The 23,373-nt window shown below is 46.5% G+C and overlaps 1 protein-coding gene across 2 annotated transcripts; it reads left to right on the top strand.

Annotated features, from left to right (window-relative positions):
• GCNT4 (glucosaminyl (N-acetyl) transferase 4) lies at positions 1 to 22,343 on the top strand. 2 transcript variants are annotated; one of them, XM_036310475.1, is made up of 2 exons: positions 1 to 121; positions 19,896 to 22,343. In XM_036310475.1, exon 2 carries the CDS (start codon positions 19,897 to 19,899, stop codon positions 21,238 to 21,240), a length of 1,344 nt encoding a protein of 447 aa, XP_036166368.1. In that variant the 5' UTR covers positions 1 to 121; position 19,896; the 3' UTR covers positions 21,241 to 22,343. The 2 variants fall into 2 exon arrangements, with proteins under 2 accessions (XP_036166368.1, XP_036166367.1); XM_036310474.1 differs by lacking the exon at positions 1 to 121 and adding an exon at positions 867 to 1,108.
• The last annotated feature ends 1,030 nt before the right edge of the window (positions 22,344 to 23,373 follow it).

The raw sequence follows: 23,373 nt of genomic DNA, 5'->3' as shown, positions 1-23,373 counted from the left end.
CCTTGGCAGGGCGCGCCGCCGAGGTGGCGGAGGAGGCGGGAGCCGGAGCGCAGCCGAGGCCCCCTGCGGGACGACCTCTGCAGCCGAGGGGACCCCGCTTCGGGGCGGCCCGCTCTCTTTCGTAAGTCGACTTCGTCTCGCCGGCCGGCGAGGTGTGGGGCTGTCCCGCGGCGGCGGGTGCGGGGCCCCTGTCCCAGCCGCTGGGAGGCCGGACCCTTCTTCCTCGCGACTTTCACTTTGCCTCCCGGGGAAACCTGGGCGCCCGTCCCTCTCGAGGGACGGGGGCGGGGATCGGCCGGGGAAGTCGCCCGGATCCTGAGCTGAGCCTGCGGGTGTCCCAGGCCCGTGCGGGCACCGGACGGCGGAGACCGAGTCGGGGGCCGGGGGCGGCTCCGCCGGGCGCAGGAACTTCAGGGCCCCGGGCGGAGGCCGGACGCTGGAAGTTCCCTGGGGACCAGGGCGGAGGGTGCGGGCGGCCGGCGCGTGAAGGGCGAGGGCGTCCTGGGAGATGGGGTCCGCGTGTCCACACCCCGGCCCCCGGGCATGCGGAGCGGGATGGCCGAATAGCGGCGCGGGTCCCAGGGTTTCCCTGGGCTCCCCCCCCCCCCCCCGGGTGCGGACGCGGCTGCGGACACGGCTGCCGGGATGCGCCCCTTCCCGGGGCCGGAGCCCGCCGTTTGGTCCTTTTGCCTGAGGGTCACCTAGACCCGCCCAGGTGAGGGGAGCCCAAGGACGGGGTCCCCGCGCCCGTGTGTGCGGACCCGCCTGCTGGCCTCTCCTCCGACCTGGACCTGCGGGGCCCGGCCACGCTGCCCCCAGGCGGCGGGAGGCGAATGGGAGGGAGAGGGAGGCGGCGCCCGCGGGAACGGGCTGCTTCCCCGGCTTCCCCAATAGGACAAGGTGTGTGGGCTGGGGGTGGGGATGTCTCCTCCTAGTTCGGGCACCGGAGGCTGCGGGACTGACCTCCCGCGGCGCCCTGGGCAGGGACGATCTTCTGCGCTTCTAAGGTCGGCGCGGCGCGGCGGAGCTGGCCGGGAGTCCTCCATCCCCCGGCGAAGTGGCGGCGCCGTCCCGGCGGGCTGGGAGCTCCGGGGACCCGAGCCAAGAGGTGTGCATTCGAGTCGGCTTTACGGTCTTCACTTAGGCTAACGGTGCTCGCGGGTGGTGTTGTTTTGTACAACTGTCCCGCTTGCGGGAGGTTTTTTCACGGGGTTGTAGCCCAGGAAACTTGGGTATTGTAGCCCGGCTGGGCCAGTGGAGAGCTGGCTTTAGCCTTGAGGCACTTGACTTTTCCGCGTCCTCAAAATGAAAAAGCAGCAAACTAGAATCTTAAGGGAGTTGGGGATAGATAAGTCCACGTTGTTTGGGAGGCATGAAAGCCACCCGTTTGACCTTATCTTACATGCACACACATGCCCTTTATATGAAGCCGCCTATCAAATATTCTAGAGCCCGTCCTTGGCACCGATCTTGTTGGTAGTGCCATGAGGAAGTAAAGTCCTTAAAGGCAAGCGAATCGTTGCGAGAGCAGTTTCTATATGGCACTTTCTAAGGATCCATTTCGCTGTGAGAAATGACCAGTTAAGATGCTATTGAATCATTGTTTAACTTGCATTTGCAGAGAAACACATAGTTGAAGAATCACAGAATCGGGTTGTGTGGCACTGAATGTTTCTGGGAAAGACTGAAGAGTTCCGTTGGGAGTGGGGAGAAGTGTCCCCTCCTGGTTATTACTTGAACCCATTCCTTTGAGGGGTAAAGTTTACAGCTATTTGCTAAATGCCACACAGTCTGCAGAGAGGTGGTTTGGGGGGGGGGGTGGTGGTGTGTGAATGGTGTAATTGGGCAATGAGTCCACCAGGCTAAGTACCCTCAGGATAGGGCAGTAAATCGTTATGGAACTAACGGCATGAACTTGGGTCATGGAGGCAGGGGCAGGTAGAGACATAAGACTATACCGACAGTGCCCAGCTTCTGCTCCCTCTCCCTTGAGAATCACCAGACAGTGGGGCCGCTGGTGTTGGGGACCTGGGGCTATTAGCACCAGGGACTGGAAGTAAAACTATGTCAGCCTCAAAAGCAGGGAGACAGGATTATGTACTGCAAGGATGAAAAGTCACTTCATCAACCCAAATGTATGGAGCACGTACTGTGTGCCCGGCCGTCCTGGGTGCTGGGGGAGCACAGGTGTGCTGGGGTGAAGGCAAGAGGCCTTCTTGGGGAGATTGAAGTTAGAACCTGAAGGGTGAGTAGGAGCTGCATAAACCAAGTGGAAGGAGGAAGAGGATTAAAGGGGAAGTGTGCTCGCCCAGGGAAGGGTGTGCCCTGAGACTGAGGAGGGGAGAGCAGGGACTGAACCCGGCTAGTGTGACCTGGGGGAGAATGGCACCAGCTGAGGTCAGCAGGTACCAGGGCTAGATGATGCCAGATCTTTGGGCCATCTTGCGGAATTGATCCTCAGGACTGTTTCACATCTGAAAGTATCCTGGTGAGAGTTAAATTCAAAGCTGCAGGGGCCGTGTGGAAAATGGACTCGACAGCCCTTCAAGTAGACAGGGCTGGTTCCGGGCTGTGAGAGGCCTGGTGGCCTAGGCTGAGGTTGTGGCAGCAGGGATGACACAAGTGGGTGGATTGAAGGCAGACCTGGTGACTAGTTTTGTGTAGGGTGTGAGAGTGCAGGGTGACGCCGCTGAGTTTAAGCTTGAGCACTTGGGTATATGGTGCTGCCATGTACACAAGAGGGAACAGTGGAGGAGGGGCGGATTTGGGGAGAAAAACAAGTTAGGTTTTGTTAAGTCTGAGCTGCTTTCTAGGCTTTGAGAGTAGAAATACTTAAATGTCTGGATAGAGCAGGCTGCAGATTACCTTCCAAAGAGCTGGGGGTCACTTGTTGTTTTAAGCCTGTGGTGGGTGGGGGAGGGGTGTGGACCTGGAAAAAAGCCCCTGCCTTCATGGGAAGAGGTGGAGGAAAACCAGGCGGTGCTGGATCTCCACCTCATCTGCAGTGGGAGTGAGCATCGCGGGGTGTGTGTGTGTGTGTGCGCGCGCGCAGTGGGGGCCTACACTTACCTCCCTAGAAATTGCCCTTTGAATGAGAGGTGGGACAGAGACCTGGCTTTTTAAAATATATATATTTAGTGATTTCAGAGAGGAAGGGAGAGGGAGAGAAACATCAATGAGAGAGAATCATTTATTGGCTGCCTCCTGCACACCCCTTAATGGTAATTGAGCCCACAATCTGGGCATGTGCCCTGACCAGGAATTGAACTTGTGACCTCCTTGTTCATAGGTCAGTGCTGAACCACTGAGACACACTAGCTGGGCAAGTGCTGGCTTTTTTAAGATGAGAGAGCCGCACACATTGATCTGTGAATGGAATGAACGAGTGGGAAGGAGGGGTGAACATACAGGATGTCTGCAGCCCCTTCCACTCTGGGAGCGTTTGGTAAAAACAGCCTGGTCATGCTGGCATTTTGATATCAAACTCATATAACAAATTTCAACTTCTTACTAAGACAAATTTTGAAGCACTTATGTCTATGAAGTTTGAAGTTTTACTTCGTAGATATGCAAATTTAATGATTAGGAGAAACACTGATGGAATTCTCACAACAGAGCTGCAGAGTGGCTGAGAGTGGTTCTGGAGTGACCCCACCACTACCTCATGACCTTGTACAAGCTCCCTGACTTTTCTGCCTGGTCTCCTGGCCTCTGAAATGGCACCACACCTAAGGGGTACACGCTCTACGGTGACTTCTTGCAGGCTATTGTGAGGATTGCATGTGTGCATTATGTATGTGCAGTGTCTGTACAATGTATGAATGTTTGTATGATGTATGCACAAGGTAGGCACATGTGCATCATGAATGCCCAATGTGTGTGTGTATGGTGCATGTACAGTGTGTGTGTGTGTGTGTGTGCGCGCGCGCGCATTGTGCCTGGTACATAGTGAGTGCTCAGTAAGCCTTAGTGCTGGTGGATGTATTATGATGATGTCGTTTCCATCATTTCCAGATGTAGAATCTGAGACCTAGAGAATTTTGAGAACCTGTCCAAGCCCTTCAGAGCCGAACAGTAGCAAAGTTAAGGCCAGGATCCCATTTGCCTAACTCACAGGCAGGGGCATCTTCACTTAGCATGTCCACAAGTATCAGGTGCCGGATGCTCTGTAACATTAGCTGTAACAAACAAAATAAATAAGACAAAGTTAAGTTAATTGTAATAAAAGGGTCCCGTGACGCTCACCACAGTGCAGAGGAGCAAAGCAGATATCAGACTTTTCCTAAGCAATGTAGAGATACATGGTTTGTATTAATTTGCATTGCTTTACATGTCACTTTATATGCATTTCCATCTGCTGGTAATTTTCCTTGTGAGATCTAAAGGCTGAAGCTTCAAGTACATAAGATCAAACAAAATTAATGAGGAATTAAATGCAGCTGCTTCAAACCCTAATGGGCCCCTGGGAATGGTGAGCTTGGTGTGGGCTTTGGGGAAAGGAGTGGATCAATATTTACTATTCTAGAAGATGTGGGACAGCCAGATACCATTTGATAAAAGCAGGTCACATCTTCATGTGTCTTGAAGCTTGTTCTGCTGAGCATACTAGAAAAATAAGGAAAGGTGGAAGAAGACCAGAGAGAAATGGCCTGTTACATAAAATGCCAGAAAATGAAGCAGCAACAGAAGTCTGCTTTATGAAGCTGAACTAATAAGAAACGCTAAGGGCCAGAAAGTAAAGGTGGAACTTTTAAGCATAATTTTAAATACCAATGTGTGGAGTTTTAAAACCAATAAAGTTTCCCTAAATTGGGCTTACTAAGAAATAGGCCATTGCGTCTTAGTAAAAAAAAAAAAAAAAAAAAAAAAAAAAATTATATATATATCTGTTTGGGTCCCATTTCTGTTATATATATATTTACTTAGAGCAGTGGTTCTCAAAGTATGGTCCCTGGACCAGCTGCATCAGCATCATCTGGGAACTTATTAATTTGCACCTGGAAAATACAAATTCTGAGCACAGACTGCTGAATTGGGACCTCTGGGCCCAACAACCTGCATTTTAATATTTAGAACCAAGCCCAGTGATGTGGCTCAGTGGTTGAGTATCAGCCTATGAACCCAGGAGGTCACGGTTCCATTCCCAGGCAGGCCACAGGTCTGGTTGCGGGCTTGATCCCCAGTAGGGAGTATGTAGGAGGCAGCCAATCAGTGATTCTCATCATTGATGTTTCCATCTCTCTCTCCCTCTCCCTTCCTCTCTGAAATCAATAAAAACTATATTTTTAAAAATATTTAGAGCCAGCTTTCATTCCTCTTGAATTTTTACTCGTTTGGTCTTACCCTTTCATTTCCCTCTTTGGTCACTAGCTTCTCACTGTGCTGCTTAACTGGTAGAAGATTGTGCCCAGACACAAACCCATCCCTTCCTCTGTCCCAAGGTCTAAACTGGTGGAAGATTCTTTCTAAGATCCCTTTAGGGTTCTGCAGCTCTGTGATCCTCACTCTGGGAGAACCACATTGATTTGGTTTTGATTTGGTTTTGCTGCCTTTAAAAGGAAAACTCGTCTGGCAGTCTTATGCTAAACAGATTCTTCCAAATAATGGAGTCAGCCAAAACACAGCTGTTCTCCATAGATGCTCCTTTTGCACCACAGTTCTCCACCTGGGACGGGTGCAGTTAATTTCTTGGACCTCAGTGTTAGTCTTTATCTCTGTTAGGTTTGCTCTTACTAGATCCAAGTCTGTCCAGATCTGTTTGGGTCCTATTTCTGTCCTTTTTCATAGAAACCTTCAATGTCTTCTGCCAATTTGGCCGCTGATGTCCTGGCCTGAGGAATTAACAATACGAGGATTTTTGTTAGAGGCCTTCCCCACAGTTAATGAGGCTTGAAAACTTGGCATCTTTGGAAGTCCTTGTGGGCCTCACATCAGAGTAGTTGTCATCAGTCCCATGGTGGTTTGCACTGAAATTACTGCTGTTCTCATGTGCTCCCTCACAGTCTCACCAGGGAGAGCTGCTCTCACCCCAGCCCAGGCCGGCGGGCCTTTCGCGGCATCATCCGAGCACTGCCTCAGGAGCTGTTTGTGCTGAAGGCTTCCTTCTCCCTCGCATGTTTATACCGCCAACTGAGATGTTTTTTGTAGGTGACACAGAAGTACTTTTCAACTTACGTACAGTCAGATGAAGCTGAATTCAGAAATTTCAAAATAATAGGAAGTAAAGCTTGCGCCTCATTTGTCCTCTCTGCTTCACTGCACACTCCCTTCTCCCAAGCTCTAGAACTCAAGTCCACATTTAGCCAAGAGATTCAGTTATTTTATAATGTACAGTTTTGCTCACACATGATTCTTTTTTATTTTTAGGATTTTTAAAATTAAATTTATTAGAGTGAGATGAGTTAATAAAGACATATGTATGTTGCATTGTATGCTCACCACCCAGAGTCTAGACTCCTTCCATCACCATATATTTGACCCCCTTCACTTTTTACTTCTTCTTTCTCCCTCCACCCCCCTGCCCCTCTGGTAACCACCATACTGTTATCTGTGTCAATGAGTTTGTTCATTTGTTTGTTGACTTCTGTTTTGTATACCCCATATGAGTGAAATCATATGGTTCTCGTCTTTTTTCCATCTGACTTACTTCACTTAGCATGATACTCTCAAGATACAGCCATGTTGTCTGTCACAAATGGAAAATTTCATCATTTTTATGGCTGAGTAGTATTCCATTGTATGTATGAACCACGTCCCCTTTTTCCAGTCATCCATTGAAGGACACTTGGGTTGTTTCCATGTCCTACATATTGTGAACAGTGCTGCAATGAACATAAGGGCACATATATCTTTATGAATAAGTGTTTTCAAATTTTGGGGGTAGATATCCTAAGAGGGATTGCTGGGTCATATGGTAGCTCTTAATTTTTTGAGGAACCTCCATACTGTTTTCCATGGAGATTGCTCCAATTTACATTCCCACCAGCAGGTGTGAAGGTTCCATTTTCTCCACATCCTCTCAACACTTGTTGCTTCATGTTTTGTTGATAATAGCCATTCTAACCGGTGTGAGGTGGTATCTCATTGTGGTTTTGGCTTGCATTTACTTTATAGCGAGTGAGGGTGAGCATCTTTTAATATATCTGTCAGCAATCTGTCATACATGATTCTTAAAGGAGTACAACCAGATGATGTAATTGCACAAAAAATACTTTAAAAGGCAAAACAAAACAACTTTATGGCAAGAGTGCTTTTAGCCATGGTTGCTAGAGCATGAAGCAGTGCCTGGAATTCTACACTGTTATTCATGACCCTCATCTAATCCTGCTGGAGCCCTCTCTTCCCTCCCCCTGCATGGAAAGAGGAGCCTTAAACCAAACAGCAAAAATCTCCCAAAAAATCCATGATGACTCTCTTCTTCCAAGATGCTACCCAGCCCCTTCCGATGGGCTCTCCCTTGCGCAGCAAACAGAAAACGTGTCTGGTGCCAGTGGAGCACTTTGTCACCTCAGGTAAACGTCCATGAACACTCACTTCTAGCTCTTTGCTTTCATTCCTCCTCTGTCTGTCCCCTTTGTTGTGTTCTGATCTAGTTAAGGGAGCAATAGACCAGGTAGTCCCTTGGGAGGAGGGCTGCCTGTGCTCAGCCTGGACAGGCGGCCTGCCTGCTTTTGGATGGGTTGTTTCCGGAGGCTCCGTGAACCCTGGCATTTCTCACGGTCACCTGCCAGATCTGGACAGCCTGTGACAAAGCTGCTCGTTCAGATTGCAACAGAGGTGGGCACTGGTGCGCAGACCAGGAAGAACAGTCTCAGCACAGGTCCTTGCCCAGGTTTCTTTTCTCTTCCTTCTACTCCTCTGCATCTCTGCAGCATATTTGGAGTATTTAAACTGTTCCATCCTTTTTCCACCCCCTCTCACTCCCCCACATCCCACCTTGATGCGACAAGGAGAGGCTCTCTCTGCTAGTCATCATCTTCCACCAGGTTCTCCCTTTGGCCTTTCTGGCACCCACCCTGCCCTATTCTGAGGCAGGCAAAGGCAGATGGATGTTGCATCCGATGGGTCAGGAGAGAGAGGTGGGATGACACACAGGTAGACACAAATTAAAGTGTGAAGACTAGATCATGAAAACATACTAGTAGAATGATATGGAGCCCTGGCCAGTGTGGCTCAGTAGGTTGAGCATCATCCCATGCACCAAAAGGTCACCAGTTCAATTCCCGGTCGGGGCACATGCCCAGGTTGCGGGCTTGATCCCCAGTAGGGGATGAGCAGGAGACAGCCGATCAATGTTTTTCTCTGTCTCTCCCTCTACTTTCCTCTCTCTAAAATCAATGAAAAAATATTTTTGAAAAGAATCATATGGAGATTCTGGAGCTGAAGAAAGGGATGGGGACCAGGGGAGGGATCCTAAGATAGAAGGAACATAAAGTCAACATCGTGGCAGGAAAATCCCTGAATAAAAGAAGCATTTCCAACTGCTAGCTAGTGGCCTTTTCTGGGGAACTATCGCTACAATGAAATTTAAATGTCACAAAATGACTGGGGTTTCTTGAGATTGTGTTCAAGTCACCCAGGACCTCACTGTTTCTTTCTGTATTCTCCTGGGCAGCGCAGTTTCTAGTTGTATCTCCCCAGCATCTAGCATAGTGCCTGCCTAGCACATGGTGGGACCACAGGAGATGTTTGCTGGATGGGCAACCAATTGAAGAGGGATAGAAGTAGGCTATATGAGCATAAAGGCATATATATCAGATATGTATCCAAAAGAAGCAAAAGCAGGGACATGGCAGATGTTTGAACATCCATGTTCATAGCAGCATTATTCACAAGAGCCAAAAGGTGGGAGCAGTCGTTGCACGTGCCCATGGACAGACAAATGGATAAACAAAATGTGGTCTATACATACAATGGAATATTACCCAGCCTTAAATGGAAGAATATGGATGAAACTTGAAGACATTGTGTTAAGTAAAATGAGCCAGTCACAAAAAGGCAAATATTGTCTGACTTCTCCTCTATGGGGTTCCCAGGGTAGTCACGTTCATAGAAAGAGAAAGTAGAATGGTGGTTGCCAGGGGCTGGGAGGAGGAGAGACGTGGGCGTTTGAGTGGAATGGGTACTGAGCTTCAGTTGGGCAAGAGGAAGCTCTGGATGGACGGTGGTAATGGCTGCAAAGCAGTGAATGTACTTAATGCCACAGAATTGTACGCACAAAACTGGTCAAAACTGTAAACTTGATGTTATATATTTTATGACAATAAAATAATAGAAACATGCATATATGATCAACTAATTCATAAATATGGAGCAACGAAAGTTATTTTATAACAAAGACATTAAGCAGGTAATACTCAGGAAGTTTATATTGTAGAGAGGCCAGCAGTGGCACCAGGCTTGTAAAGATGTGTAAGTCGGTGCTGCTCAGAATGTCAGAATGGACATCTGAATCCTCATACAAGGCGGGGACGTTCAAAGGCATTTAGTCCCCGTTACACCCCCCCGCCACACACACAAAATAACAAGCAAACAAAAAGAAAGCTGTTTTATTTTGAAAAATTGTAAACCTACAAAAAAGTCGTAAGAATAGCACAGTGGGCAGCCAGCTGATCCCCCTTGATGGTGAGAATGCTGAAGGCTTTGGTGGGGCGTCTGCACCATCCTGCGGGGGGCTGACCCCCGTGGCTGCCTCTGGGAGGCCGTCTCTGTGTGCAGACACGGGGGTGGATGTTGAGGATGGAGTCCAGTCCCCGTTGGAACAGCCCCCGCTCTGTGACACTTGGTGCTCCTCCTCCAGCTGCTGTTTAAATGCTTTCCACCCCTTACCCTCACGCAGCCCGTGTGCCAGTCTGCCCTCCTGCCGGAATGTGCCCATGTGTGAGCTCTGTCCCCACAGTGTCCATGTGAGTCAGCCCCTGGGCCCTCTCTCAGATGAGGAAGCAGGGGAGTAACAAGATTAGTGACGGCTGGTTAGGGCAGTCAGGACTGAAATTCAGAACTGTCCACTTCACATTCCAAACCCATTATGTTGTACACACAGGTAAGCAGGAGGGTCAGATGGGGGGCGTGGGACGGGTCAAGTGTGTGGCAGGGAGGCGAGGAATGGGGTCGGGCAGGTAGGGGAGGAATGAGAGAGTGACTCACAGCTGCTCAATATGGTTCACCCTACACGACAAGGATATCTTTTCTTTGTAACAAGCTTGTTACAGCAAGCTCTGCAGAGGGCTGCTCACCTGTAAGGTGACTTTCAGAGATCATGTGGCCTGCCGCCTGCCTATGGCCAGAACCAGACCAAAGGAGGGTTGCCATAAGCTGAGTCGTGCTTACCTGAGGTTCGGTGAGCAGGCTGCACCGTTCAGGCCAACATTAGAGTTGGTTCGGTGAATCTTGGAGTCTGCTTTCCTCCCAATGTTTACCCAAAGCCTCCATCTGCCTCCACATACAGATGGGTGAGACACGCTCAGCATCATCCGAGACACATAATTTTGCGCTTGGCTATATATGGGATTGGACTGTTGTATAAGCTGACATGTTAGCCTGGTTTAAATTTAAGCTTGTGTGTGTGTGTTAAGCATTACTCTTTCCATATGGTCATCTTAAACATAGACGGGTGCTGTTTTTCTCATACGACAAGAATGCAGAGTGGGCCTTTGCTGCTGCCGCCTCAGTGGTTTGAGGTTTGGGGGCTGAGGTCTCTGATATTCGCTGGACCTGGTGCTTTGTGGTCCCGAGACGGCAGCTACAATGCTAGCCGTTATGTTGGAGTTTTTGCAGAAAAATGGACGAAGGTGACTAGATAACAACATGGCACACTTGCCCCCAGATTAGGTTTTTTAAAGAACTTTCCCAGATACTGGCATTATATTTCACTGGCTGGTCCTCTATACTGGACTTTCCTCCCCTCCCCCCGAAGGAATTTAGGACTTTATTTAGTCTTTTTTTTAAAAAAAGTTTATTTTATTGTTTAAAGTATTACAAATAGTAGTACATATATCTCCTTTTGGGGAAAGGCTTTTAGAGGGGCACGTTTCTGCTAAAACAATATAGGGGTCTCTTATTACAGAAGAAAGGAAGGATGGGCTTGCAAGGTAACTGGCCGTCTCTTCCACAGCCATAGATAAAAGCGTTACCTCCCAGGTCTGCTTCCAAATTTCATCTCATTGATCTCTCTATTCTAGCACAGCACCACACGGTTCTGATGATTGTAACATTATAATTTGTGTGACAATCTGAAGCATCTGCTTTTACTGTTCTATGCAGTTGGCTAAGTTTGCTTAGATTTTTGTTGGTGGTGGATTGTTAATCCTCACTGGAAGATATTTTTCCATTGATTTTTATAGAGAGTGGGAGAGAGGGAGGGAGGAGAAGGAGAGAGAGAGAAACATCAATGTGAGAGAGACACATCGATTGGTTGCCTCTCCCACATGCTGGATTGGGCCGGGAGGATTGAACCTGCAACCCAGGTATGTGCCCTTGACCTGGAATCGAACCTGTGACCTTTCAGTGTGTAGGCCAACACTCTAACCACTGAGCCACCGGCCAGGGCAGGATGTTTAGTTTTTAACTAAACAGTCTTTTCACTTCTTTATTATATTAACCTAAAATAAAACCTGCATGTTGAGAAAACAGACAAAGGCCTGTCCAGGAGACAAGAAATAAACAGGTTAACAAAGTAACTGCCACTGTGATAAGTGCTTAGAAGAAAAGAAGGACTTGAGCGATTCGAGAAGGGTGATCAGAGAGGACCCCAGGAAAGGACATTCCTCCTACATGGAGGGATAGGAGGGGCCCGTCAGGCCAGGGCCGGAGGGAAAGCCGTCTGAACATAGGGACAGCGGTACAAGGTCCTGAGGCAGGGAAGAAGCTGTGTCCTAGGGAATTGTAGAGGCTGGTGTTGCTTAGAGTGTAATGAGCAGAATGAGATGAAGCCGGAGAGGAGGGCAGGGACAGGAACCTGGGCCTTGTGGCCGTGGGAACAATTTCTGATTTTATTCTAAGTGCAATGAAACCCCAGTGGAGGGTTGTAAGTGTAGGGAGTGAGACTAGGGAGAGGGAGTGATCTGACTTATGTGTTTAAAAGATCTTCTTGGCAACTGTACAGAGAATGGATTAGAGGGAAGCAAAGGAAGCTAGTGAGGAGGTTATTGCATATGTAGGCAGATGCTGCCTTGGATCAGAGAGGTTCTGATGGAGTGGAGAGGGGTGAGTGGATTCAAAATACTTTCTGGATGGGTTTTGCTACTGTCAAGAGCTTGGAGAGGCAGCCTCGCATTGTGGTTAAAAGTATAGGCTCTATGCCTGGCTGGTGTGGCTCAGTGGTTGAGCATTGACCTACGAACCAGGAGGTCACCGTTCAATTCCTGGTCGGGGCACATGCCTGGGTTAGGGGCTCGATCCCCAGTAGGGGGTGTGCAGGAGGCAGCCAATCAATGATTCTCACTCATCATTCATGTTTCTATCTCTCTCTCCCTCTCTGAAATCGATAAATATTTTTTTAAAAAGTGTAGGCTCTAAAATTGGACCATAGTTGAGAATACTGGCTCCTCCACATATATCCTCTGTGACTCAATTTCCTGATCTGAAAAATGAAGATAACGATAGTACCTACCTCATAGGTGTATTGAGTGGAATAAACGAGAAAATGTAGATAGTTCTAGTGATCAGTATAGACCATTAGGAGGGGACAGGCATGTGCCCAGTGACTCGGGCAGCATGGAGACTTGTGTTGACTTTGGCCAGAACCCTCTAAGTGGAGGGGGCTGTGGAGCCCGGCTGGACAGAACGCTACCCTGAGGGGCCTGGGTATGGGGCCTAGAGGTCCCTGCTCGGTCCAATCCCTTGAGGGGCTCAGGTGGATGTACAACCATGTATGTAATGGGGAAAACATGTCCCCAGCATCCCAAGAACGGAACAGTGTTACATGATGGTTTGGCCTGTTTCCTCATTTAGAGAAGGAGGAATTTGGACTCGATCACCATTAAAGTCCTTGTCAGTTTGAAAATTTTGCTCCCAGGCTTATCGGGAAGTGTGGATTAATCAATTAAGCCTTGGTGGAGGAGGCTCAGAAAAGGAAATGCTGTTCTTTAAATGTTTTCTTCCTATGAGAAGTATGTTGACTTCTGTTCGAAATCACTTTCTAACAATTTAAAGTCCCAGTTTAGGTTAGGACTCGTTCATGGTATACCGTGAAATGAAAGAAACATAAAACGGTGCTATATAGCGAGACTTCTTATTAAAAAGCAAGATCCCCACCCCACCCCCCAAAAAAACACACAAAAAACCACCCAACAAGGTGTATTGAAAACAGTCTGGAAGGACACACCACCCACAGAGTGTCCTTACGCAGGGGAGGTGGATTACTAAGGAGTTGTGTTTTCCTCTGAGACTTTCCTGACTTTCTGACTTCTATTTATTTAACGAAAATGTTGACTTTCATAAACAGAGAATGGAAAGCCTTTTCCTTTGCTTTCTGAAACTACCCTCTCTTATTATTTAGGGCTGTTCGTTCTCAATTTGTATGACCTTGTGTTTTGCCTCCTTATAGTTTCCTGCTCACAGTCGGATAATTATTTGCTGTTGCAATCTTTCCTCTAACAATGAGAACGTAAGGTTCTGGGCAAGAGACCTGCCTTCCTGCTCCTTTGCAGACTCTTCGGGTGCTGCTGGGGGGGGGGGGGGTGCTGGTGGAGGAAATTCATCTTGGCTGGGCCATCCTGGCGCTAGTGGTCGTGCTCTAAAACTTTCTCTGAGTTCAGTGATGTGCATGTCATCAAAGAGAACCAGTGGCTTTGTTGAAATCAAGGAGCTACGTTCAGTAGAAGGACCTTAGCTCATTCAACTGGATGAGGGGTTTTTCTTTTGTTTGTTTGGTTTTTGTTTGTTTGTTTGTTTAGTGAGCTCATCTTTAGATTAGTGTTCTTAAGTGATGATTCTTCTTTGTAAGACTTCAGCAAGAAACAAAATCTTAACACTTCTAAGTCAATAAACTCTTCAAATCCTATTTTCACACTGACATAATGATACAAAGTTTACGAAGTTGAACGTGGCCCACAAAGGGAATACAGTCTCCACACAGAGGGAGTTCATCCAGAAGTTTTCTGAAATAATTAGTGATTCTCAGAGCCCAAATGGTGTCACTGCCCCTGCGAAAACAGGTGAGTCAGTAGGTAAACAGACAGGACATGAGACAGGAATTTCTTAGGACGAGCTAGCTTTCTTTTCCTTCCGTGGCTTCCTGGGCTGGGAGATGGACTCATCTCTCCCTTCCCACAGGGATTGGCCCAGCCTCCTGCACCATGTAAATAAACAAGCCCTAACCGGGTGGAAGGCTCAGGACTTCAAACATGGTAAACATGGTTTGCTATTCATTTCTGTTCCAGCTTTTGGACAGTTAGATGAGACATAGTAATGAAAGAGTTTAGTCAGGGACCAAAACTGTTGTGGAAAATAGAGTTTTTCTTTAGATGCCAAGAGACAGTATTAGCTAAAGGGTTAAGAGTGCATCTCTGGAACAAGACTCTCTGGGTTCAAGTTCCAGCTAAAGTACTTTCTAGCCCTGTAGCTGTGGGCAGCTTCTTAATCTCCTTGTGCCTCAGTTTACTGTCTTGTAGGAAGCATAAAGGTGGTGCCTACCTCACTGATCTGTTGAGAGGGTTGAATTCTTACATGCAGAGCACTTAGAACAGTGTCCTGAGTAACAACTCTATTGAATGAGTTTACATTAATAATAGTGATATTATTAAATTAATAAAGAGCATTAGATAGAGGCATTCCAGCATTATTCATTCCAAAATATTGAATTTATGTTGAGACTTTTAGGGGGAATAGAAAGTAGGTGGAAAAATAAGAAAAGATGCCAAAAGTCTGGGGGGGGAAATCTAAAAAAAAAAAAGTGCTTACCACTGAGAAACAGCAGTGTCTGGGCTTGAGGGTGGAGGTGATGGGGAGGAGGGGACGGAACCACGGCTGGCATTTACCAGGCGGTCACGATCTATTCTAGACTGTGCTGAGGCACTGCGCGTGCACCCCCTTGTTCAGCCCCAAACTCCTCAGGTGTTACTGCTATTATTAACGCCTTACACCAATGAAGATGCAGAGGTTGAGGGACTTGTCCGGGCTCCAGGTGCTCAATGGGCTGTTCCTGAGGGGTGCAGGGGCCTGTCCTGAGCTGAACCCAATGGTTTCAGGATCCCATGTGGATTCCTCTTCTCCCACCCCGCCCCCAAGCGAGCTCTTAGCTCTCCTCAGCTTTCTCCTTCCCTAAAACATTTCCACCTCTCACTTTGATCAGAAAAGTAAAAGTCAGTTATCGTCGTATACATAACGTCGTCTACATAAAATTACCTAGTGAATTCTTTTCATTAAAAAAAACCCGCAAAGTCAGCACAGCCTCCCAGATTCAGAGTCTGGCAAGCTGGGCATGGGAAAAAAAAAAGAGGCCTGATCACCTGTGCTTGTGGGGTGACTCTTGTCACAGGGTCTCCTGAACCCTCACAGCAGCTGGGGGGAGGGGTGCTAATCCCCACTTTGAGATCAGAAAACTGGGCTTCTGCGGTTGGTTTGATCAGTCTTGCAGCTGCTAATTGTTTCTCCAGGGATCAAGCCCAGGTCTGTGGCATCCTGCAGCCCACACAGGCACTTTCTTTCCTCTCTTCCATGTGCCCCCTCCAACCTGTAGGAGTTTCTGGAAGGAATTGCAGGTGTGCAGAGGCAGCAGGAAAGGGAGGGGCCTGGAGGGGGCTGAGGCCACCTAATCTGCAAATATGGCCTGTGGGTCCCTCATAACTGGTGCCCAGGCTAAACCTTATTCATTACCTTTCTTCCAGTCTCTTCCTCCCATTCATGACTTACCACCCCTTTCCTTCCCTGGGAAAGGAAGCATGCACTTCTGTGATGTGTCTGGATTTTGAAATCGCTGACTTAAGGAGAGTGCATTGAGGAGCTGCTAATGGCTGTGCCATTTAGCCCTGAGTGCAATTATAACTACTTAGCTGGGTGTACCTTTGTGCCTGCTATTTCCCTTAAGGCTGTAAACAGCACCTGGAAGGGCTGGGGAAAATGATGATTTGGGGGAAAAGCTTCATTCAACATCCTGTTGGGTTTTTATTGAATTATCCAAATAGACCAGCGGTTCTCAACCTGTGGGTCGAACGACCCTTGCACAGGGGTCGCCTAAGACCATCCTGCATATCAGATATTTACATTACGATTCATAACAGTAGCAACATTACAGTTATGAAGTAGCAATGAAAATAATTTTATGGTTGGGTCACAACATGAGGGACTGTATTTAAAGGGCCAGAAGGTTGAGAACCACTGAAATAGACCCTATTTCATCTGTGCTCTGGTGATCAGACCTCACTATCATTTCCTTCTCAGTTCTGCCGTCATCACCAGGAACTGAACCCATGTGGGGATAGGCTCCATGCTGGGTCAGGCTTCCTTCTCTGCCTGGGCGGGTGGGAGGGGAAATACCCTTCTCGCATGGGTGGGAGATTACTTGTAATCTATGTAATAAAAACCTAAGTGACCGGTACAGTGGAATGGCCAGAACGACTAGTTGCCATGACGGTTGGAAGGACAGCCTGGGCTGTCCAACTCCCACTCCTTCTTCCTTTAAAATGGACTCTGGTCCCTCACTGCTGAGGCTCAGACATGGGACCCAGAGAGTGCCTGCCTCCTCTCCCTTCCGGGTGCCCTGTGACCTTCCCTCTCTGGGCAGGCAGCCAGGCCTCCTCGCCCCACTCAGCCTCCCCAGGCAGCAGGGTGGAGTCAGAAGTGTGTGCTCCAGGCATTCGTTCTCAGGAAGGTGCAGGGGAAGGTGGTGCAGAGGGGGCCCCGGGAAAGGGTGGGGGGACCAGGAGCCGGCCTTTGCCTTTTTACGTAAGGGTGAAGCTGGTAATTAAATGATATGTTAAATGACATGACAGCTCTGGAAGCCTTTGTAAACCTCTTTAGAAATGTGAGGGCTTTTCATTGTAGTCACTGTGGTTATCAGCGGGAACTATTAACTAATGCTAATTCGAGATTTCATGGACCAATAAAGTAAGAAAAGAAAAAGCAAAAAATTCATTTGGGTAAGATTCATTCTAATTCTAGCCATTTATGTAAGTTGCTATTTATGCCTAATTACCATGAATTAGGACAATGAGGAGACAGTTTGATTGATTTGGGATTGATTAATCTTCTAAGTTTATCACAACACCCAGATCAAGTGCATCCATAGGCACAACACCTAATTCCGAACGTGTGCTTGGGCTTCTGTAGTTTGTGTTGCCTTGTTCACTGGGAGTCAGTTTTCCCACACTTCCCAATAACTGGCAGGAACTTGAGACTGAGTGGATGGAACCCTACTCAGTTCACTGTTGAGGAGGAGGCCGAGACTGGTAAGGGACTCTGAGCCATGTGCTTGATTGGGGTTCCTTTGACCTGGGTTCTGAGTCAGCAAAGGTGTTGTCTGGACGTGGTAACAGGATGAAGGAGGACTGGGTTTGAGGGGTGTTAATGAGGTGATTTGTTAATGTGGGTATGGGAAACTGGAAGAGTCAGATGGCTCTTGAGTTTCAAGCTTGGCTCATTGAGTGGATGGCCTCACTATAAACTGAGACAGAAAACACAGAAGAGATGAAATGTCAGGTTCAGTTCTGGACTCCTTGAGGTTGAGTGCCTTAGACATCTTAGTGGACATGTCTCTCAAACAATCGGCTGTTCACTTTGGGGGCGTGGGCAAGAGGTGGGGTTAGAGATAAAGAGTTGACATTGTGTATGTGCAAGTTGAAATCCAAAGACCCAGGAAGAGTATGGGTGAGAAGAGCAGTGAGCTGAGAACAGGACCCCAGGGAAACCCACAGAGAGACACTGAGATGTGGCTGGAGAGGACACGGATTCTGCAGGGCAGCTCACTGTCCATAGATGTTCTTCAAGGGAGAGTGAGTCAAGCGGGTGTAAATGAGTAAATGTTATTCTCAGCAAAAGTTTTTTCAGTTCAGCTATACAATCTTCAAAAATAAACCAGGTTCAAAAATTTCTTGCTAATTCTAAGGAAATTGGTAGAAGTTTACATTCTCATTTAAGATTTATTGAGATGTATTAGGAGATTACATTGGGCTCCTCAAACCTTGGGTAGTATTCCCTGGATCCTGCTGCTCTCCAAATAGCATATCTGTGCCCTCCCCTTCATTAGGCTGCTTTTACCTAATAAAGCGATATAATCATCTTTTAAGTTCAAGTAGTACGAAAGGCTACTCAGTGATAAGTAAATCCCCCTCCTACCCTGGCCCACCCTGCCCTGCAAAGCAACTCCTGTTCCCAGCAGTGTATCTATACATCTTCCTGAAATACTGGCCCATGGGCCAGAATCAGCCAGCTCTCTGTTTTTGTAAATAAAGTTTTATTGGAACACAGCCATGCCCACTCTCACATTGTCTGGAGGCTGCATTTTCACTCCAGCGGCAGAGCCGAATAGTGGTGACAGAGAAGGAAAGTTTTGCCAACATGTGCTCTTTGTGTGTAGACACCTGTGTGTATGGTCTTTTTTTAATACACATGTGAGCACACTACACACAGTTCTGACTTTTGCTTATTTCTGTTTCACACTACATGGTGGAAATTGTTCCACAGGGGCACATGCAGATTGTCTTTTTCCCAGAGTGTGGATATAATTAATCAGTCCCTGTTGAGGGATAGTTTAGTACTTTTCAGTCTTCAGCCTGAACAAGTAACACTGCAGGGAACCTGCTTGTGTGCACACCTTCCTTGCACACGTGAGCTCTTCTCGGTGGATACATTTAAAATTGAGAGATATTGCCTAACTGCCCCCCCAAGTAGTTTTTATCCCCCACGCTCAATGAGAGTCATGCTCTTTTCACCATAAGGGAGGGCTAAATTACTAAACCCTGTGAGGAAATGGAGGCTAACAAAATAAAAAATAAAGAAATGTGCAGGATTACCAAATTTGTATAATTTGTACAAAATTTTACAGTCCTAATACCTACTATCGCTCCTTTGGGTGACTTCCCACTGCTCTTATTTTTTAAGGTCGTCTTAGTCCATGCGTGCTGCTATAAATACCATGGATAGGGTGGCTGGTAAACAATAGAAATTTCTGGAAGTGCAAGATCAGCATGATGGGCTCTGAGGAAGGCCCTCTCCCAGGTGCACACTGCTGACTTCTTGCTATGTCTTCACTGGGGTCTCTCCTCATAAGGCCACTAATCCTGTTCATGAGGGCTCCACCCTCATGACCCAATCACCTTCATGACCCAAAAGCCCCACCCCCAAATACCATCACAGTTATGGATTAGGTTTCAACATATGAATTTTGGAGGAGACCCATTCAGTCTATAGTAGTGGGATTCACAGGATTCTCCCCATCCGACTTCAGATGTCCATCTAATCAGGATCTGAAGGTAAAATCAAGAAAAATATTCCTTTTAGCCTCAGGTGGGCCATTTGCCTCTCCAAAGATTTCTTAATGACATTCATCTCTCTAGACCTTTGCCCAGAATACTCCCTCCCCAAATATGCCAAGCAGAAATGCAGACAATATACAGTAAAATGACATAGTCCCTATATTTTAGTAGTTTACATTATTTTGCATTCTATTTGGTAAGCAACATCTCTCAAAATTAGATATAGTTAGTACAGAATCCCACAAAATACCACCATTCTACATAGTTCCATGTCCTTATTTCTGGATTCTCTCAAGGCAAGAAACTTATTTTAATCTTTATTGTTGAAAGTATTACATATGTCCCCTTCCCCCGTACCCCTCTTCACCTCTTCCAGCCTACCCCCTGCCCTCCACCCCAGGCCTTCACCACCCTATTGTCTGTGTCTGTTCGAGTAATTTTATTTGAATGTTTCCACTGAATTACTCCTTTTGCCTCTTACAGAATGAAGATACTCAGATGTTGTATTAAATACCCCCTTCAGCAGAAAGTCTTCATCCTGTTTTTAACCCTGTGGCTGTTCTCCTTGTTGAAGCTTCTAAATGTAGGAAGACTCCTCTTCCCTCAGAGAGGCATTTACTTGGTGGAGCACTTCCTCAGCACCTCCCCTTTTGTAAGGAACAGATACACCCATGTTAACAACGAAGTCCGGTATAAAGTTAACTGTTCGGGTGTCTATGAACAGGAGCCTCTGGAAATTGGCAAGACTCTGGAAATTAGAAGAAGAGACATCATCGACTTGGATGATGATGACGTTGTGGCAATGACCAGCAATTGTGACGTTTACCAGATCCTAAGAAGGTACCATCAAAAGCTCGTTTCAAGGGAAGAGAGAAGCTTCCCAATAGCCTATTCTTTGGTGGTTCACAAAGATGCAATTATGGTTGAAAGGCTAATCCATGCTATATACAACCAGCACAATATTTACTGCATCCATTATGACCATAAGTCACCTGACACCTTCAAAGTCGCCATGAACAATTTAGCTAAGTGCTTCTCCAATATTTTCATTGCTTCCAAATTAGAGACTGTGCATTATGCCCACATTTCCAGACTCCAAGCTGATTTAAATTGCTTGTCAGACCTTCTCAAGTCTTCAGTTCAATGGAAATATGTTATCAACCTGTGTGGGCAAGACTTTCCTTTGAAGTCAAACTTTGAATTAGTGTCAGAGTTGAAGAAACTCAATGGAGCAAATATGTTAGAGACGGTGAAACCCCCTCACAGTAAAACGGAAAGATTCACTTATCACCATGAGCTCAGACAGATGCCTTATGAATATGTGAAGCTACCAGTAAGGACAAACATCTCCAAAGAGGCACCCCCTCATAACATTGAGATATTTGTTGGCAGTGCTTACTTTGTTTTAAGTCGAGCATTTGTTAAATATGTTTTCAACAGCTCCCTCGTTAAAGACTTCTTTGCCTGGTCTGAAGACACCTACTCGCCTGATGAGCATTTTTGGGCTACCTTAATTCGGGTGCCAGGAATCCCTGGGGAGATTTCTCGGTCAGCCAAGGATGTGTCTGACCTACAGAGCAAGACCCGCCTTGTCAAATGGAATTATCACGAAGGCCTTTTCTATCCCAGTTGTACTGGCTCTCACCGCCGAAGTGTGTGTATCTATGGAGCAGCAGAATTGAGGTGGCTTATCAAAGATGGGCATTGGTTTGCTAATAAATTTGATTCTAAGGTGGACCCTGTCTTGATTAAATGCTTGGCAGAAAAGCTTGAAGAACAACAGAGAGAGTGGATCAATTTGTCTTCAGAAAAGTTATTTATGGATTAAAAACCCCACAATCTCATCATGATAAAATCATGATGGAAATAAGGCATCTGATAAATGGAGTTATTATGGAGTTGTATACTATCCCAAATCCAGTACCATATGAGCTTAACTTTCTCATTGTTTGAAAGGGATCTAAAATTCCATGCACAAGGGAAAGTGACTTAGCCTTTGGTGACAACTAGCCTGCAGTTGGTTGAGTACTTTTGTTTGTTTCTTTAAAAAAAACAAAGTTTTTTTTTCTTGATTTCAGAGAGGAAGGGAAAGGGAGAGAAACATCAGTGATGAGAGAGAATCATTAATTGGCTGCCTCCTGCATGCCCCCTACTGGGGATCGAGCCTGCAACCCGGGCATGTGCTCTGACCAGGAATGGAATCACGACCTCCAGGTTCATAGGTCAACTCTCAACTACTGAGCCACACCAGCTGGGCCTGTTTGTTTCTGCCTGTAATTTCACTGAGATAAATCAGCGTTCTTAAACAGCCATCAGATATTTATTGATCTCCTACTGTATGTCAGACAGTTTTTTAGAAATGTGTAGCAATTAAGTCCAAGTTTTAATGACTTATACAATGCTCTCAAGGGAATATATCTTTCCCTACTCACACAGCAACCTTAATATCTTAAGTTCGCCACATAACAACCTGGATCCCGCTGAGTAAGTTTTAGAGTGTGGTGACCACCCATATTAACCTCCCATTTCAGAATAGCATTTAAGTACAGTGACCAATATTCCACTTGTCTCTTAATTCAAGTCATTCAACTTTTTCTAACCATTAGAATATTAGAAGGAGTGACTTCACTACCTCAGAAGAGCTCAAAAAATCGTCCAATTTCCTACTTGCCAAAGCATAATTTACCTTTTGGTGCCTCACTCATTCAAATCAGGGTCGGGAGACTCTGTGGGTGTGGCATTTGTAGTGTCTGAACGTTGGGGAGGTGTTCAGGCTAATCAGGGGGATTGAGACATGTGGTATCTGAAGAGGAACAAAGGGATTTATATGACTTTTGCATCGTGTCACATGTGGTGTCATGATGGCCTCCTTTTTAATTCAACTGTTTCTGTAAAGCACATTTCCTGATTAAAAATGAGAACTGATTAATACTCAAAGTGTTATATTCCAGAACATTGAATGTAAGTCTTCAAGTTCATAGATTATCATTACATGTAAGTTTCTTTATAATGAAATTAGTATGCTTTTGTTTTATGGAACTACCAAACTGAGAATCACTGAATTTTCTTTTTTTAAAAATATATTTTATTGATTTTTTAGAGAGAGGAAGGGAGAGGGACAGAGAGTTAGAAATATCAGTGAGAGAGAGACATTGATTAGCTGCCTCCTGCACATCTCCTACTGGGGATGTGCCCGCAACCCAGGTACATGCCCTTGACCGGAATCGAACCTGGGACCTTTCAGTCCGCAGGCCGACGCTCTATCCGCTGAGCCAAACCGGTTTCGGCTGAATTTTCTTTTTTTAAAAATATATTTTATTGATTTTTTAGAGAGAGGAAGGGAGAGGGACAGAGAGTTAGAAATATCAGTGAGAGAGAGACATTGATCAACTGCCTCCTGCACATCCCCTACTGGGGTGTGCCCGCAACCAAGGTACATGCCCTTGACTGGAATCGAACCCGGGACCCTTCAGTCCACAGGCCGATGCTCTATCCACTAAGCCAAACCGGTTAGGGCAAGAATCACTGAATTTTCTTGAAAAGACTATATGAAATATGACAGCTTTCAAAATTAATTATTATGGCCATTAAAATAAATTTCTTCTCCAGCAACTGTCCAAGTGGAACCCAAACTTAAAATTATGAAAGTTCATTGCAGTCTTCTTAGCTTAGATCCGGAGAGAGCAAGCTAATTTTCCTAAGGACATAGCAAGAATATTGATTAAAGATATTTTGTAAAACCTACACCTTAAACAACTACCAAATGAGTCAAATATACATCTACTGTAATGTAACTGTGTGGTGCTGGAGGTGAAATGGGATAGGAGCAGGGTTTTTATGTCTTGGAAAATCAAGGGACTGGTAAAAATTTCTGGGTGGCCCTAACTGGTTTGGCTCAGTGGATAGAGCTTCGGCCTGCAGACTGAAGGGTCCCAGGTTCGATTCTGGTCAAGGCCATGTG

The sequence above is a fragment of the Myotis myotis genome, unplaced genomic scaffold (genome assembly GCF_014108235.1).
Source record: "Myotis myotis isolate mMyoMyo1 unplaced genomic scaffold, mMyoMyo1.p scaffold_m19_p_5, whole genome shotgun sequence".
NCBI classification, from domain to species: Eukaryota; Metazoa; Chordata; class Mammalia; order Chiroptera; family Vespertilionidae; genus Myotis; species Myotis myotis.
Note: the sequence above shows the minus strand (reverse complement) of the source record. Positions and strands in the feature narration are given on the sequence as shown.